At 47.2% G+C, this 16,493-nt stretch overlaps 1 protein-coding gene across 2 annotated transcripts in view; it reads right to left on the bottom strand.

Moving 5' to 3' along the window:
• Nucleotides 1–11,279, bottom strand: part of LOC109872555 (calcium-binding protein 8-like) — a 79,743-nt gene extending 68,464 nt beyond the window's left edge. For both annotated transcript variants that reach the window (XR_004206060.1, XM_031808657.1), the window contains exon 1: nucleotides 10,651–11,279. Coding sequence is in view for 1 of the 2 variants with exons in the window: in XM_031808657.1 (XP_031664517.1) it covers nucleotides 10,651–10,835 (185 nt within the window). In the remaining variant the exon portion in view is untranslated. The remainder of the gene's footprint in view (nucleotides 1–10,650) is intronic.
• Between the last annotated feature and the right edge of the window lie 5,214 nt (nucleotides 11,280–16,493).

Below are 16,493 nucleotides of genomic sequence, written 5' to 3'. Positions count from 1 at the left end.
TTACACCGTAGTAGCACCAACGGAAACCCCTAAACACCTCCCAGAGCACTCTCGCGACCACCCCGTGAAAGTCCTCTGTGGCCAAGAAACAGTGGAGTCATGACAAACTAACCAGGGTAGGCATAGCACCATGGGAAAGAAAGGAGAGTCAATAAGGAAGAGACTAATTCTGTCCTTGTGATCCCCCTGCATCACCATGCCCAGAGGAGTGGTGGCCTCCCTGATCAACCCTGACCCTAATGGTCGACTATCTAAGGTGTGAACGGGGAAGGGTACAGCCACTGGGACAATGGGGATCCCTAAACTATGGGCGAGCGATTTATCTATAAAATTCCCAGCCGCTCCTGTATCAACAAGCGCCTTATGCTGGGAATGCGGGGAAAACTCAGGGAAAGTAACATACACAAACATATGTGCAACTGAGGGCTCTGGGTGAGAATGGTACCGGTTCACCTGGGATGGCGCCAGAGCTCCCTGCCTGCTGCCTCGATACCCAGAGGAACCAACCCGGCACCGACCGGCAGTGTGACCACAGATGGGGCACGAGCTGGAACCCCTTCCGGTCTCCCTGCGCACCGCCCCTCCCAGCTCCATGGGTATCGGAGAGGGGGTGCGAGGGGATGGAACCAACAGACCCTGATCTGAACGTCTGCGGGTAGCCAGCAGGTTATCCAGCCGGATGGACATGTCCACCAGCTGGTCGAACTTGAAGGTGGTGTATCTGCAGGCCAACTCGCGCAGACTGCAACGATACTGGTTAATCAGGGCCCTGTCGTTCCATCCCGTGCCGGCAGCCAGGGTCCGAAACTCCAGGGCGAACTCCTGGGGCCTCCTCATCCCCTGCCTCAGATGGATGAGGCGCTCACCCTCCGCTCTACCCTCAGGCGGGCGGTCGAAGACCTCCTCAAACTGGTCCAACGCCGCACCTCCCTCTCTCTACACGGCGTTGGCCCACTCCAGGGCTTTCCCGGTGAGGCACGAGATGAGGGCGGACACCCTCTCACGGCCCGAAGGAGCCGGGTGGACGGTTGCCAGGTATAGGTCCAGTTGTAATAGGAACACCTGGTAGTTCGCAGCCGTCCAATCATATTCTTGGGGAAGGGAGAGACGAATCCCACTGGGACCAGGAGAAGGAGGGGCGCCTAGTGGAGACCCCGGTTGTGCTGGTGGAGGCGCTGGGAGAGCTCTCTGTCTCTCCCAGCGGTCCATTGTCTGGTCCATGTTGGTGCCAAGATGGTGGATCATTGCTACGTGCTCCCGGACGAGCTCCTCCACCCCTATACCCGGGGTACCTGCTCCTGCTGACTCCATAAGTTTGGTCCAGGATTCTGTAAGGCGTGAGTACTGGCGGTAGAGAAGTCAGGCGCAGGAGAGCAAAGACTTTGTTCCAACGGTGCAGTTTAATGATAAAAATCACAGTGAACAAAACACAATAATTATAATGGGACAAAACCCCAGACATAACGTGCACAAGCACTTACAAAAAACAATACCGGACAAGGACAAGGTGTGACAATACAGAGGCGGATGCAAGATGCAAGCAACGATGGTTTAATGAATACAGTTTACAGCAGCAACAGGACAGACTGACTGTACTCAGACGGAATCCGACCCAGGGACTAGGGCGCATCTTCCGATGATAGCGTGCTGAGAAATCCAGGGAAGTGTGTCCGGATGTGTAGGAGGGAGCACAGCAGATAATCCACACAAGGGCGGTGAGAGATGAGCACGGACACACGACACAAACTCAGAGAAGTAACAACGATCTGACAACAAGAAACACTGGTTACAGAACATATAAAGGGAAGATAAGTGATTCCAGCTGGCACAGACAATCAGGCCGAGATTGGGAACCACGCCCACACAAACACGGGAGAGAGAGAGAGAGAGAGAGAGAGAGAGAGAGAGAGAGAGAGAGAGAGAGAGAGAGAGAGAAAGAGAAAGAGAGAGGGAGGCAGTGGATTCATGAACCGTGACAATACCCCCCCCCCCCCTAGGAACGCCTCTTGGCGTTCCCAGGCGAATTTACCTGTCGATTGAAATCATCGATAAGGGAGTGATCCAGAATGTCCCTAGCAGGTACCCAACTTCTCTCCTCCGGGCCGTAACCCTCCCAGTCCACCAGGTACTGGAATCCGCGTCCCCTCCTTCTAGAGTCCAAAATACGATTGACAGAAAAGGTGGGTTCCCCATCAACAAGTCGTGGCGGCGGGGGAACCGGGACCGGCGGGTTAATGCGTGCCTGAAACACAGGTTTTATTTTAGACACATGAAAGGTAGGATGAATTCTCCTATACGCCGGAGGAAGCTTGAGCCGGACCGCCACCGGACTAATGATCCTGGTGACTTTGAACAGGCCGATAAATTTGGGGGCAAGCTTGTTCGAAACGGATCGGAGTGGAATGTTCTTAGTAGAAAGCCACACTCTTTGGCCAACGACGTATACCGGAAGCTTCGACCGGTGGCGATCGGCCTTAGCCTTGGTGCGCGCCCCCACCCGGAGAAGAGTCTCACGGGCTCTGCTCCATGCGTGACGGCACCTCTGGATGAAAGCGTGAGCGGAGGGAACAGTGACCTCGGACTCCGTACTGGGAAAGATAGGTGGCTGGTAACCTAAACTACACTCAAACGGAGAGAGACCCGTGGCTGCCACTGGCAACGAATTGTGAGCGTACTCAACCATAGAGAGTTGTTGACTCCAGGAAGAGGGATTCTTAGAAACCAAACATCGCAACACTCTCTCCAAATCTTGGTTGGCCCTCTCCGTTTGACCGTTGCTCTGGGGATGAAACCCTGAAGACAGGCTGACACTCGCTCCCAGTAACCTACAAAACTCTTGCCAAAACTTGGACACAAATTGGGGCCCCCTGTCAGAATCTACGTCCATCGGCAGGCCATGTAAGCGAAAGACGTGATCCACGACAGTTACCGCTGTCTCCTTGGCAGATGGTAATTTAGGCAAGGGAATAAAATGAGCCGCCTTCGAGAACCGGTCCACCACGGTCAAAACAACCGTCTTGCCCTGGGAGGGCGGGAGGGCGGTAACAAAATCTAGCGCGATGTGGGACCAGGGTCTCGAAGGGACCGACAGCGGTTGGAGTAACCCATCTGGGGGTCGATTAGAAGTCTTCCCAGTGGCACAAACCGAGCAAGCCAAGACAAAACTGTGAATGTCACGAGCCATCAGTGGCCACCAAAAGCGTTGCTTAACCAAAAAGCTAGTGCGGCTGACTCCTGGATGACACGCTACGTTGGAGCAATGCCCCCACCGAATAACATCGGACCGACACCCCTCCGGCACAAACAACCGATTAGGCGGGCAACCGGGCGGAGGTGTTACCCCTTCTAAGGCCGTTTTGACCCTCGATTCAACCTCCCATGTGAGTGTGGAGACCACTAGGGTCCCGGGTAGGATGCACTCGGGAGTGGATGGGCGTTCGGAATGGTCAAAAATGCGAGAAAGGGAATCGGGTTTGACATTCTTGGAACCCGGGCGATACGAGAGAGAGAAGTCAAAACGTCCGAAAAAGAGTGCCCACCGCGCCTGCCTGGAGTTGAGTCGCTTGGCGGTTCTGATATATTCTAAATTCTTGTGATCGGTCCAAACTATAAAAGGTACCCCCGAACCCTCTAACCAATGGCGCCACTCCTCCAGTGCTAACTTCACTGCCAACAACTCTCTGTTGCCAATGTCGTAGTTGCGTTCCGCAGGTGATAACCGATGGGAAAGGAACGCGCAAGGGTGCATCTTGTCGTCAGAAGAGGAACGTTGGGAAAGTACCGCACCTACCCCCACCTCTGAAGCGTCCACCTCCACCACAAACTGACGCGAGGGATCGGGAGCTATGAGGATGGGAGCCGAAACAAAGCGGCTCTTGAGTTTGGTGAATGCAGCCTCGGCTGTATCGGACCACCTGAACGTCACTCTGGGGGAGGTTAAGGCGGTAAGAGGAGCGACTATCTGGCTAAAGTTGCGAACGAAACGCCGGTAGAAATTGGCGAATCCCAGAAACCTCTGTAGGGCCTTACGGGAATCTGGGCTTGGCCAATCCACCAAAGCCTTAACCTTGTCAGGATCCATGCGAATACCTTCAGTCGAGACGATGTAACCTAGGAATGGAACGGATTGTGCATGAAAAATGCATTTCTCCGCCTTGACAAAAAGTCCATTCTCCAACAACCTCTGAAGCACTCGTCTGACGTGCTGAACGTGTTCCTGGAGAGAAGAAGAAAAAATCAGTATGTCATCCAGGTAAACATATATGAACTGATCAATCATATCTCTCAGCACGTCATTGACGAGTGCCTGGAAAACCGCTGGGGAGTTGGATAGCCCAAAAGGCATGACCAAATATTCGAAGTGCCCTCTGGGGGTGTTAAACGCGGTCTTCCATTCGTCCCCCCCCCCCTTATGCGAACCAAATGATATGCATTCCGTAAATCCAACTTAGTGAACACGGATGCTCCCTGTAACCTTTCAAAGGCTGAGGACATCAACGGTAAGGGATAGGTATTCTTCACTGTGATGTTATTCAACCCACGGTAATCAATGCAAGGACGCAGAGAACCGTCCTTCTTCCCCACAAAGAAGAACCCCGCCCCCGCTGGAGAAGAGGAAGGACGAATGAATCCAGATGCCAGAGAATCAGAGATGTATCTCTCCATAGCCTCCCTCTCAGGAACAGAGAGTGAATATAACTTGCCTTTAGGCGGAGACTCACCTGGCAATAATTCTATTGCACAGTCATAGGGACGATGCGGAGGAAGAGAAGCAGCACGGGACTTACTGAACACCTCCTTCAGGTCGAGGTATTCAACGGGCACGTTAGACAAATCCACTGCCTCCTCTAGAAACACAGAATCAGACACAGACGAACAAGCAGACACCAAACAGGACTCAAGGCACTTGTTACTCCACATGGATATAGAGTTATGACCCCAGTCAACTCTGGGGTTGTGTTGGGTGAGCCAAGGGTGGCCGAGAACTAATGGTGCAAGGGGTGAGTCCATGAGTAGAAATGATAGTGTCTCAGTGTGATTGCCAGAAGTGATGAGTGTGATAGGTTCAGTGGTGTGAGAAATTGTGGGGAGTTCTTGACCATTGAGAGCGTTGAAGGATATCTTGTGCGAGAGTGAGGTGATAGGAATCTGGAGTTTGTGAGCGAGCTTGAAGTCCATGAAATTACCCTCTGCTCCTGAGTCCAGTAAGGCTTGGGTGTCGTGCGTGTGGGTGGCCCATCTTAGTCTTACCGGGAGGAGAGTAGATGATGAGGTCTTCTCTGTGGTGACACCACCCGATAGTAGCCTCATGCTTACTACCGGGCCTGATCTTTTACCGGGCAGGAGTGGATAAAGTGGCCCGCTCTACCACAGTAGAGACAGAGTCCTTGGGATCGAGCTCTCCCCAGCTGCATGGGTTTGTGAGCGGAGGCTGAACTGGCCGTGTTCCCGCCGCTGGCATGCCAGCCCTCCGTGTCGTTATACGGTCTGTTAGGGCATGCTCGGTGGCCAATACGACTCAGACGAGCGTCGACCCTCAAGGCTAGTTCCACTAGTCCATTTAAATTCCTGGGAAGGTCCAGAACATAAATCTCCTTCTGGATCCGGTCCTCCAGCCCATGCAGGAACATGTCCCACTGCGCCTCCTCGTTCCACTGACACTCTGCGGCCAGAGTGCGGAATTGGATGGAGTATTCCGATACTGAACGGTCTCCTTGGCGAAGGTCAGCGAGTAGTCTGGCCGCCTCCCTACCCGCCACAGCCCGATCGAAGACCCTTCTCATCTCCTCGGAGAGTGTCTGGAAAGAGGTGCAGCATGGGTCCTGGTTCGCCCACACCGCCGTTCCCCAAAGAGCCGCTTTGCCTGATAGCAGTGTGAGTACGAATGCTACCTTAGACTGTTCACGGTTGAAGGTCCGTGGCTGCAACGAGAATTGCATGGAACATCTCGTAAGAAAAGCTCTGCAATAGTCAGGATCACCTGAATAACCCTCTGGTGTCGGTAGCCGTGGCTCTAGCTGGGAATCCGGCTCTGGCGGGGCGGGTTGAACTGCCGGTGTAGGTGGCGCAGCGAGACCCCTCAGATGTCGTAATTGTTGGGTCAGCTGGGATACCTGCGTCACAAGGGCTTGTACTGCCCGACCTGTGCTGGAGATGTTCTCCTCTTGTTGATCCATTCTCGTGATACTGCGGGAAATGAATTCGGTCAGACTCGTTGAACTCGCTGCATCCATGGTCTGGTCAGATCGTTCTGTGACAATACAGAGGCGGATGCAAGATGCAAGCAACGATGGTTTAATGAATACAGTTTACAGCAGCAACAGGACAGACTGACTGTACTCAGACGGAATCCGACCCAGGGACTAGGGCGCATCTTCCGATGATAGCGTGCTGAGAAATCCAGGGGAGTGTGTCCGGATGTGTAGGAGGATAATAACAGCAGATAATCCACACAAGGGCGGTGAGAGATGAGCACGGACACACGACACAAACTCAGAGAAGTAACAACGATCTGACAACAAGAAACACTGGTTACAGAACATATAAAGGGAAGATAAGTGATTCCAGCTGGCACAGACAATCAGGCCGAGATTGGGAACCACGCCCACACAAACACGGGAGAGAGAGAGAGAGAGAGAGAGAGAGAGAGAGAGAGAGAGAGAAAGAGAAAGAGAGAGGGAAAGAGAAAGAGAGAGGGAGGCAGTGGATTCATGAACCGTGACACAAGGACATGTGGGGAAACAGAGGGTTAAATACACAACATGTAATTGATGGGATTGAAACCAGGTGTGTGGGAAGACAAGACAAAACAAATGGAAAATGAAATGTGGATTGGCGAAGGCGATGGATAGAAGACCGGTGACGTCGACCGCCGAACGTCCAACGAACAACGAGAGGGACCGAATTCGGAGGAAGTCGTTACAATATCAATATCGTGACAATACCCCCAAGACATGCTAACCTCTTACCATTACAATAACAGGGGAAGTTAGCCTTTTTTGGGACTATGATATTTATGCCTCTAACTTTCTCACTCATCATTATTCACAATTCATTCAGAATTTTCCGTAGTCATGTATCATGTGTCACTGTGCCAATACTTTTGGAGCTCACTGTAGCTAACATTAGGATTAGCTACCTAACATTGGCCACAACAAATTGGAATTCATAACATCATATGTTTTGAAAATTAATAACATATTGCAAGTTCAAACCCCCGAGCTGACAAGGTACAAATCTGTCGTTCTGCCCCTGAACAGGCAGTTAACCCACTGTTCCTAGGCCGTCATTGAAAATAAGAATTTGTTCTTAACTGACTTGCCTAGTTAAATAAAGGTAAAATAAAAAATGTAATTGTACATTTTGAAAATTCCTAAAATGCTGTACGTATTTGTCACGGTCGTCCTCCTCTTCATCTGAAGAGGAGAGGCGAGAAGGATCGGAGGACCAAAATGCGGCGTGGTATGTGTTCATCATTAATTTTAATAAAGAAAACACTGAACACTGAAACACTATACAAAAACAATAAACGAAATAACAACCGTGAAGCTAATGCGAACTGTGCTGAAACAAGCAATCAACATAGACAATCACCCACAAACAAACAGTGCAACCCAGGCTACCTAAGTATGATTCTCAATCAGAGACAACTAATGACACCTGCCTCTGATTGAGAACCATACTAGGCCGAAACATAGAAATCCCCAAATCATAGAAAATCAAACATAGACTGCCCACCCCAACTCACGCCCTGACCATACTAAATAATAAATACAAAACAAAGGAAATAAAGGTCAGAACGTGACAGTATTCCAATTTACAAAATATACTATGAAATGGATGATGGATATCCATAAATTAACCCTCCTGTTGTGTTCGTTTCATGTTAATTAATTCTGTGTTCCAGGTCCAAAATGACCGCCCCATTATAGCTGATTATAAATCCATAATAATCCATATATTATCACCTAATGTTGTGTTAGATCTTTTTATCAACTTAAGTTCTTGTGAACATTACACGTTTTGAACTTCTATTTGCTATTCATGGCCTGTAGGTCTCATTGACCCTAGCTCATACAACTCCTTTTTGAGTAAAAAAAAGCTTAATGTATGGATTATTTTGACTATAACAAATACCCAGATTTAACATATTGTCCTATATATCACAGACTACTTCACTGTCAGTTTCCTGCCCTCTCTCCTCCTCGCCAGTGTCATGATCAAATATATGATCAAGAGCCTCACATACAGTATATCGTTTGGTTATTGTGCTGCCACAGAATGAATTGCGAGCAAGGCCTCAAAAAAGATTTATATACCAGAGCTGCGAGAAAAGTTCTATATATTATTGAAACAATGTTGTGATTGTTTGTGAGAATGCCAACAGGTGTGGTTCCCATGGGGGAAAGATTCTATTGGGGAAAGGTTCCCGGTGGGGGTTGCTATGGAAGCCTATTTATTTATTTTATTTATTGCACCTTTATTTAACCAGGTAGGCCAGTTGAGAACAAGTTCTCATTTACAGCTGTGACCTGGCCAAGATAAAGCATAGCAGTGCGACAAAAACAATAACACAATAGAAAAATCAGTATACAGTGTATGCAAATGAAGTAAGGAGGTAAGGCAATAAGTAGGCCGTAGTGGCGAAGTAATTACAATTTAGCAATTCACACTGGGGTGATAGATGTGCAGATGAGGATGTGCAAGTAGAGATACTGGGGTGCAAAAGAGCAGAAAAACCAATATGAAGAGGAGGTAGGTAGTTGGAGGGATGGGCTATTTACAGATGGGCTGTGTACAGTAGCAGCGATGGGCTGTGTAAGCTGCTCTGACAGCTGACGCTTAAAGTTAGTGAGGGAGATATGTCTCCAACTTCAGTGATTTTTGCAATTCGTTCAAGTCATTGGCAGCAGAGAACTGGAAGGAAAGGCGGACAAAGGAGGAATTGGCTTTGGGGATGACCAGGGAAATATACCTGCTGGAGCGCGTGCTATGGGTGGGTGTTGCTATGGTGACCAGTGAGCTGAGATCAGGATGGCACTTTACCTAGCAAAGACTTATAGATGACCTGGAGCCAGTGGGTTTGGCGACGAATATGTAGTGAGGACCAGACAACGAGAGCATACAGGTTACAGTGGGTAGTATATGGGGCTTTGGTGACAAAACGGATGGCACTGTGATAGACTGCATCCAATTTCCTGAGTAGAGTGTTGGAGGCTATTTTGTAAATGACATCGCCAAAGTCGAGGATATTCAGTTTTACGAGGGTATGTTTGGCAGCATGAGTGAAGGAGGCTTTGTTGCGAAATAGGAAGCCGATTCTAGATTTAATTTTGGATTGGAGATGCTTAATGTGAGTCTGGAAGGAGAGTTTACAGTCTAGCCTAGGTATTTGTAGTTGTCCACATATTCTAAGTCAGAACCGTCCAGAGTAGTGATGCTAGTCAGGCGGGCGGGGGCAGCGATCGGTTGAAGAGCATGCATTTAGTTTTACTTGCATTTAAGAGCAGTTGGAGGTCACGGAAGAAGAGTTGTATGGCGTTGAAGCTCGTTCTGGAGGTTAGTTAACACAGTGTCCAAAGAAAGGATAGATGTATACAGAATGGTGTTGTCTGCGTAGAGGTGTTTCAAAGAATCACCAACAGCTAGAGCGACATCATTGATGAATACAGAGAAAAGAGTCGGCCCGAGAATTGAACCCTGTGGCACCCCCATAGAGACTGCCAGAGGTCTGGACAACAGGCCCTCCGATTTGACACACTGAACTCCATCTGAGAAATAGTTGATGAACCAGGTGAGGCAGTCATTAGAGAAACCAAGGCTGTTGAGTCTGCCGATAAGAATACGGTGATTGACAGAGTCGAAAGCCTTGGACAGGTCGATGAAGACGGCTGCACAGTACTGTCTTTTATCGATGTCGGTTATGATATCGTTTAGTACCTTGAGCCTGGCTGAGGTGCACCCATGACCAGCTCGGAAACCGGATTGCATAGCGGAGAAGGTACGGTGGGATTTGAAATGGTCGGTGATCTGTTTGTCCACATGGCGTTTGAAGACTTTAGAAAGGCAGGGCAGGATGGATATAGGTCTGTAACAGTTTGGGTCTAGAGTGTCTCCCCCTTTGAAGAGGAAGGGGAGTGAGATGTGTGTGTGTGTGCTCAAACACACATGCATGTGGGGGTTGGGGACAGGAAGTGTGTCCATCTGAAGAATGGGCATGTGCCTGAACTCAATTCTATACACTAATTGTAGTCTCACCCATTCATTTCTAATGACCGGTTACCGGGATCACAACAGGTGCACAAATGTTAAATAAAACACCCAAAATGTAATGAAAATCATCTAAATGTATTTTGTGTGTTCAGATGCCCTGTGAGGACAGTCATGGAACCTTATGACAATCAGATTAATTTAACTACATTTTTCAGAGAGAAAACTTGTAAATCGGTCCAATTCGACCGGAACACAACAGGGGGGTTAATACATACCATATGAAAGGTAACATACTGAATCATACTAAATGGTGTTTCTCTGATTTATTTACAGTATAATACGAAATGCTCTGACACCACATTGCAGTGACAGGACTGGTACAGTCATGTAGCTTCACACACCACCCGTCAGTATCATCAGCTTGTTAATGTCTCTTACCCCCACGCACTGCATTCTACAGTCACAGGCACCTCAAATGACGCTGTCACTAGGCTCTCAATCTCGTGGTGGTCACCCGTTGCGCACGGCTCCTCTCCCGCCAACTCCAGGAGAGGTGAACCGTCGACGTTCACTGAGCGCAGAGGTAACTCCACAAGCCCAAATCTCTCTGGTCCTATCATCATCAGCCTGATGTGTGCCACCTGGTGGGTATGCGACCGTGCGGGAAAAGGTCCGTTTCCGTCTCCGTTAGTTACACAAAGCAGGCTTCAAGAAGGGGCAGGTGTGAGTGTTCTTGGTCTTCTGACAGTGTGCTCTCAAAAGACACGCGCAGAGGGCCCTGATACTCTTAGGGACAGTCAGTGACAGAGAGAGACAGAGCTGTGTGTTTGTCCTACACTACATTAATAGAGTACTGTCCAAGCAACCAAACACACCGACCGTCCGAGGGAGAAAGCAGGCGCCCGAATAACTCCTCCCGCTTTTAACTTCCTCCCGCTTTGCTTCGCTACCGTGCTGTGCACCATCCCACCAAGAAGCCCCAGGGGACCGGAGTGTGACAGTAAAATAACGGACTCGCTCTATCCGTGACAATCGTTCTGTCACACTCTCACAGGCGCACGCGCGCACGCGCGCACACATACACACACACATGCTCTCTCACATGATCATACTCACATACTCACTCTCCTATTAGGCTTGGAGGGGGCTACCACTCGGACACAAACAAGAATCTGTACACACTTATACCCGATTTCAAGCTACGTAGTGATTGTACAAAAAAGAATGAAATGATTTTCAAATATGTTCCTTTCACTTTTCAAGTTAAACACCACTGATCCCAAATTCCCTTGAGAGTTTAAATGCCGTTTTTTTTAAACATAAAAAATCCTATAGGGCAGGTTAATCGACGTTATTCTTCCATCAGCACAACTGTAGCCTATTTGAAATGGCTCACTTATCTGTCTCCATCTCCAAATACATCAGAGATCTCAGGGACTTGGGGTGGTGATAAGAGGGGTTTTTAATCTTCTGAGCACCCATCCAAAGATTCACTCCCGAGGCAGAAGGACAGACACCTCTCTATCCATCAGCCCAAGGGTCTGGTGATACCAGTCCTGTATTCTGTATACAGTATATTCGGAAAGTATTCAGACCCCTTGACCCTTTCCACATTTTGTTACATTACAGCCTGATTTGTTCAAAAATGGATTAAACAAATTACTCATCAATTTACACACAATACCCCATAATGACAAAACACAAATGTGTGTGTGTAAATATATATATATATATTGCTAGGAGACTCGAAATTCAGCTCAGGTGCATCCTGTTTCCATTTCCATCCTTGATGGAAATCCTACAACTTTATTGGCCATCCTACAACTTTATTGGAGTCCACCTGTGGTACATTTAATTGATTGGAGATTATTTGGAAAGACACACACCAGTCTATATAAGGTCACACAGTTGACAGTGCATGTGAGAGCAGAAACGAAGCCATGAGGTTGAAGGAATTGTCTGTAGCGCTCCGAGACAGGATTGTTGCAAGGCACACAATCATTCAAATCATTCTTAAATGGAAGAAGTTTGGAACAAACAAGACTCTTCCTAGAGCTGGCCACCAAACTAAACTGAGCAATTGGGGGAGAAGGGCCTTGGTCAGGAGGTGACCAAGAACCCAATGGTCAGTCAGACAAGATTCTCTGTTCTGATGAAACCAAGATTGAACTCTTTGGGCTGAATGCCAAGCGCCACAATTGGAGGGAACCAGACACCATCCCTAAGGTGAAGCATGGTGGTGGCAGCATCATGCTGTGGGGATGTTTTTCAACGGCAGGGACTGGGAGACTAGAAAGATCAAGGGAAATATGAACAGAGCGAAGTACAGAGAGATCCTTGATGGAGTCCTGAGAGCTCTGGAGCAGGTTCTCAGACTGAGGCAAATGTTTACCTTCCAACAGGATAATGGCCCTAAGCACACAGCCAAGACAACACAGAAGTGGCTTCGGGACAAGTCTCTGAATGTCCTTGAGTGGTCCAGCCAGAGCCTGGACATGAACCCGATCGAACATCTCTGGAGAGACCTGAAAATTGCTGTACAGGTATGCTCCCTATCCAAGCTGCCACAGCTTGACAAGATCTGCAGACAAGAATGTGAAAAACTCCCCAAATACAGGTATGCCAAGGTAGTCTCATACCCAAGAACATTCAAGGCGGTAATTGCTGCCAAAGGTGCTTCAACAAAGTACTAATGGGTCTTAAATGTGAATGCCATTTAAACATTTTAATACATTTGCAAGAATTTCAGCATCTGTTTTTGCTTTGTCATTCATTATGGGATATTGTGTTTAGATTGATGTGAAAAAAACAATTGAATACATTTTAGAATAATGCTGCAACTTTTTTTAAATGTGGAAAAAGTCAAGGGGTCTGAATACTTTGCCAAAGCACATCCCCCACACCACTAGAGGTATATCTTCAACCACCACCTTGAGACAAGGCAGAGTATAGCCTAGATCATGAAGATCTCCCCTATGGCATGAACCCGAGGGGTGCGCCAAACCCGGACAGGAAGATCACGTCAGTGACTCAACCCCCTTACCTAGGGACGGGATGTAAGAACACCAGTAAGCCAGTGACTCATCTCCTGTAAAAGGGTTAGAGGCAGAGAATCCCGGAGGACAGAGGGGAACTGGCCAGGCAGAGACAGCAAGGGTGGTTCGTAGCTCCAGTGCCTTTCCATTCACCTTCACACCGCTGGGCCAGACTACACTCAATCATAGGACATACTGAAGAGATTAGTCGTCAGTAAAGACTTAAAGGTCAAGACCAAGTCTGCGTCTCTCACATGGATAGGCAGACCATTCTATTAGAATTGAGCTTTATAGGAGAAATTGTCACGTTCTGACCTTTATTTCCTTTGTTTTGTCATTATTTAGCATGGTCAGGGTGTGAGTTGGGGTGGGCAGTCTATGTTTGTTTTTCTATGATTTTGGGATTTCTATGTTTCGGCCTAGTATGGTTCTCAATCAGAGGCAGGTGTCATTAGTTGTCTCTGAGTATCTTACTTAGGTAGCCTGGGTTTCACGGTTTGTTTGTTTCCGTGTCTTTCACCACACGGTACTGTTTTGGGTTTCGGTCGTTCCACGTTTATTGTTTTTGTATTCAGTTGTGTTCATGTTGAGTATTTCTTATTAAAAGAACCGTGGACACTTACCACGCCGCATATTGGTCCTTCGATCCTTCTCGCCTCTCCTCTTCAGACGAAGAGGAGGAAAACCTTTACAGAAATGCTCTGCCTCCTGCTGTTTACTTAGAAATTCTAGGGACAATAATGAGGCCTGCGTCTTGTGACCATAGTGTACGTGTAGGTATGTACGGCAGAACCAAATCGGAGAGATAGGTAGGAGCAAGCCTATGTAATGCTTTGTAGGTTAGCAGTAAAACCTTGAAAATCAGCCCTAGCCTTGACAGGAAGCCAGTGTAGAGAGGCAAGAACTGGAGTAATTTGATCACATTGTTTGGGTCTAGTAAAGATTCTTGATGCCATGTTTAGCACTAACTGAAGTTTATTTAGTTCTTTATCAGGGTAGTCGGAGAGTAGAGCATTGCAGTAGTCTAATCTAGAAGTGACAAAAGCATGGATTAGCTTTTTTTTACAATGTTACGAAGATGGAAAAATGCTGTCCTGGAAATATTCTTGATATGTTCATCAAAAGAGAGATCAGGGTCCATAGTAACATCGAGGTCCTTCACAATTTTTGGAGGGACGACTGTACAACCATCAAGATTAATTGTCAGATCCAACAGAAGATCTCTTTGTTTCTTGGGACCTTGAACTAGCATCTCGGTTTTGTCTGAGTTTAAAAGTAAAACATTTTCCGCCATCCACTTCCTTATGTCTGAAACACCATGTTTCATCGAAATGTACAGCTGTGTGTCTTCCGCATAGCAATGAAAGTTAACATTGTGTTTCCGAATGACATCACCAAGAGGTAAAATATATAGAGAAAACAATAGTGGTCCTAAAATGGAACCTTGAGGAGCACCAAAACTTACAATCGATTTGTCAGAGGACAAACCATCCACAGAGATTAACTGATATTTTTCAGACAGATCTAAACCAAGCAAGAACTTGTCCATGTAGACCAGGAGTGAGTATTTCCAGTCCTCAAGGTTCTGATTGGTGTCATTGTTTTGCCCCATCCCCAGCTAACACACCTGACTCCAATAATCACCTAATCATGATCTTCAGTTTAGAATGCAATTTGATTAATCAGCTGTGTTTGCTAGGGATGGAGAAGAAGTGTGACACCAATCAGGCCCCCGAGGACTGTAGTTGCCCACCCCTGTTGTAGACCAATTAAAGTTTCCAATCTCTCCAAACGAATGTGGTGATCGATGGTGTCAAAAGCAGCACAAAGGCCTAGGAGCTGCAGATGCAGAGCCTTGGTCTAATGCCATTAAAAGGTCATTTACCACCCTCAAAAGTGACTGAAGTGTTCTGTATACATTATTTGTCTTCAGGAAGGCAGTAAGTTGTTGCACAACAGCTTTTTCTAAAAATGTTTGAGAGGAATGGGAGATTCATTATAGGCCGATAGTTTAACATTTTCTGGGTCAAGGTTTGGATTTTTCAAGAGAGACTTTATTACTGCCACTTTTAGTAAGTTTTGAACACATCTGGTGGATAGGGAGCCATGTAGTATGTTCAACATAGGAGGGCCAAGCACAGGAAGTAGCTCTTTCAGTAGTTTAGTTGGAATAGGATCCAGTATGCAGCTTGAAGGTTTAGATGCCATCACTATTTTCATGAATGTGAAAGAGATATAGGATTTGAGTGTCTCCATTGATCCTAGGTCCTGTCAGTTTTGGGCAGACTGAGGACAGCTGAGCTTTGGAGAAATATGCAGGTTCAAAGAGGAGTCTGTAATTTGCTTTGTAGTGATCATGATCTTTTCGTCAAAGAAGTTCACTGCTGAAGTGAAAAGCATCCTCTCTTGGGGAATGCTGCTTTTTAATTAGCTTTGCGACAGTATCAAATAGAAATGTTGGATTGTTCTTTTTCTTCTCAATTAGATTGGAAAAATAGGATGATCGAGCAGCAGTGAGGGCTCTTCGATAATGGAGTGTACTTTCTTTCCAAGCTAGTCAGAAGACTCCCAGTTTGGTGTGGCGCCATTTCCGTTCCAATGTTCTGGAAGCTTGCTTCAGGGCTCGGGTATTTTCTGGAAGCTTGCTTCAGGGCTCGGGTATTTTCTGTATACCAGGGATCTAGTTTCTTGCAACAACTGGTTTTTGTTTTTAAGGGTGCGACTGCATCTATGGTATTACGCAAGGTTAAATTTAGATCCTCAGTTAGGTTGTTAACTGATTTTTGTATAACGTCCTTTGGTAGGTGGAGGAAGTCTGGATGGGCATCTAGGAATCTTTTGGTTGTCCGAGAATATATAGCACGGCTTCTGATGGTCCTTGGTTGGGGTCTAGGCAGATTATTTGTGGTGATTGCAAATGTAATAAGATGGTGGTCCGATAGTTCAGGATTATGAGGAAAAACATTAAGATCCACAACATTTATTACATGGGGCAAAACTAGATCCAGGGTATGACTGTGGCAATGAGTAGGTCTGGAGACATGTTGGACAAAACCCACTGAGTTGATGATGGCTCCGAAAGCCTTTTGGAGTGGGTCTGTGGACTTTACCATGTGAATATTAAAGTCACCAAAATATTTTTTTATCAAACAGAAGACATAGAAAGCACAGTATGTGTGGATGTATTGTGATGGAATGTGTGTGTTTTTGTGTTTTGAAAAGTTTGTCGCTAAGTGGATGAGAAAG

Source organism: Oncorhynchus kisutch, linkage group LG28 (assembly GCF_002021735.2).
Source record: "Oncorhynchus kisutch isolate 150728-3 linkage group LG28, Okis_V2, whole genome shotgun sequence".
NCBI classification, from domain to species: domain Eukaryota; kingdom Metazoa; phylum Chordata; class Actinopteri; order Salmoniformes; family Salmonidae; genus Oncorhynchus; species Oncorhynchus kisutch.
Note: the sequence above shows the minus strand (reverse complement) of the source record. Positions and strands in the feature narration are given on the sequence as shown.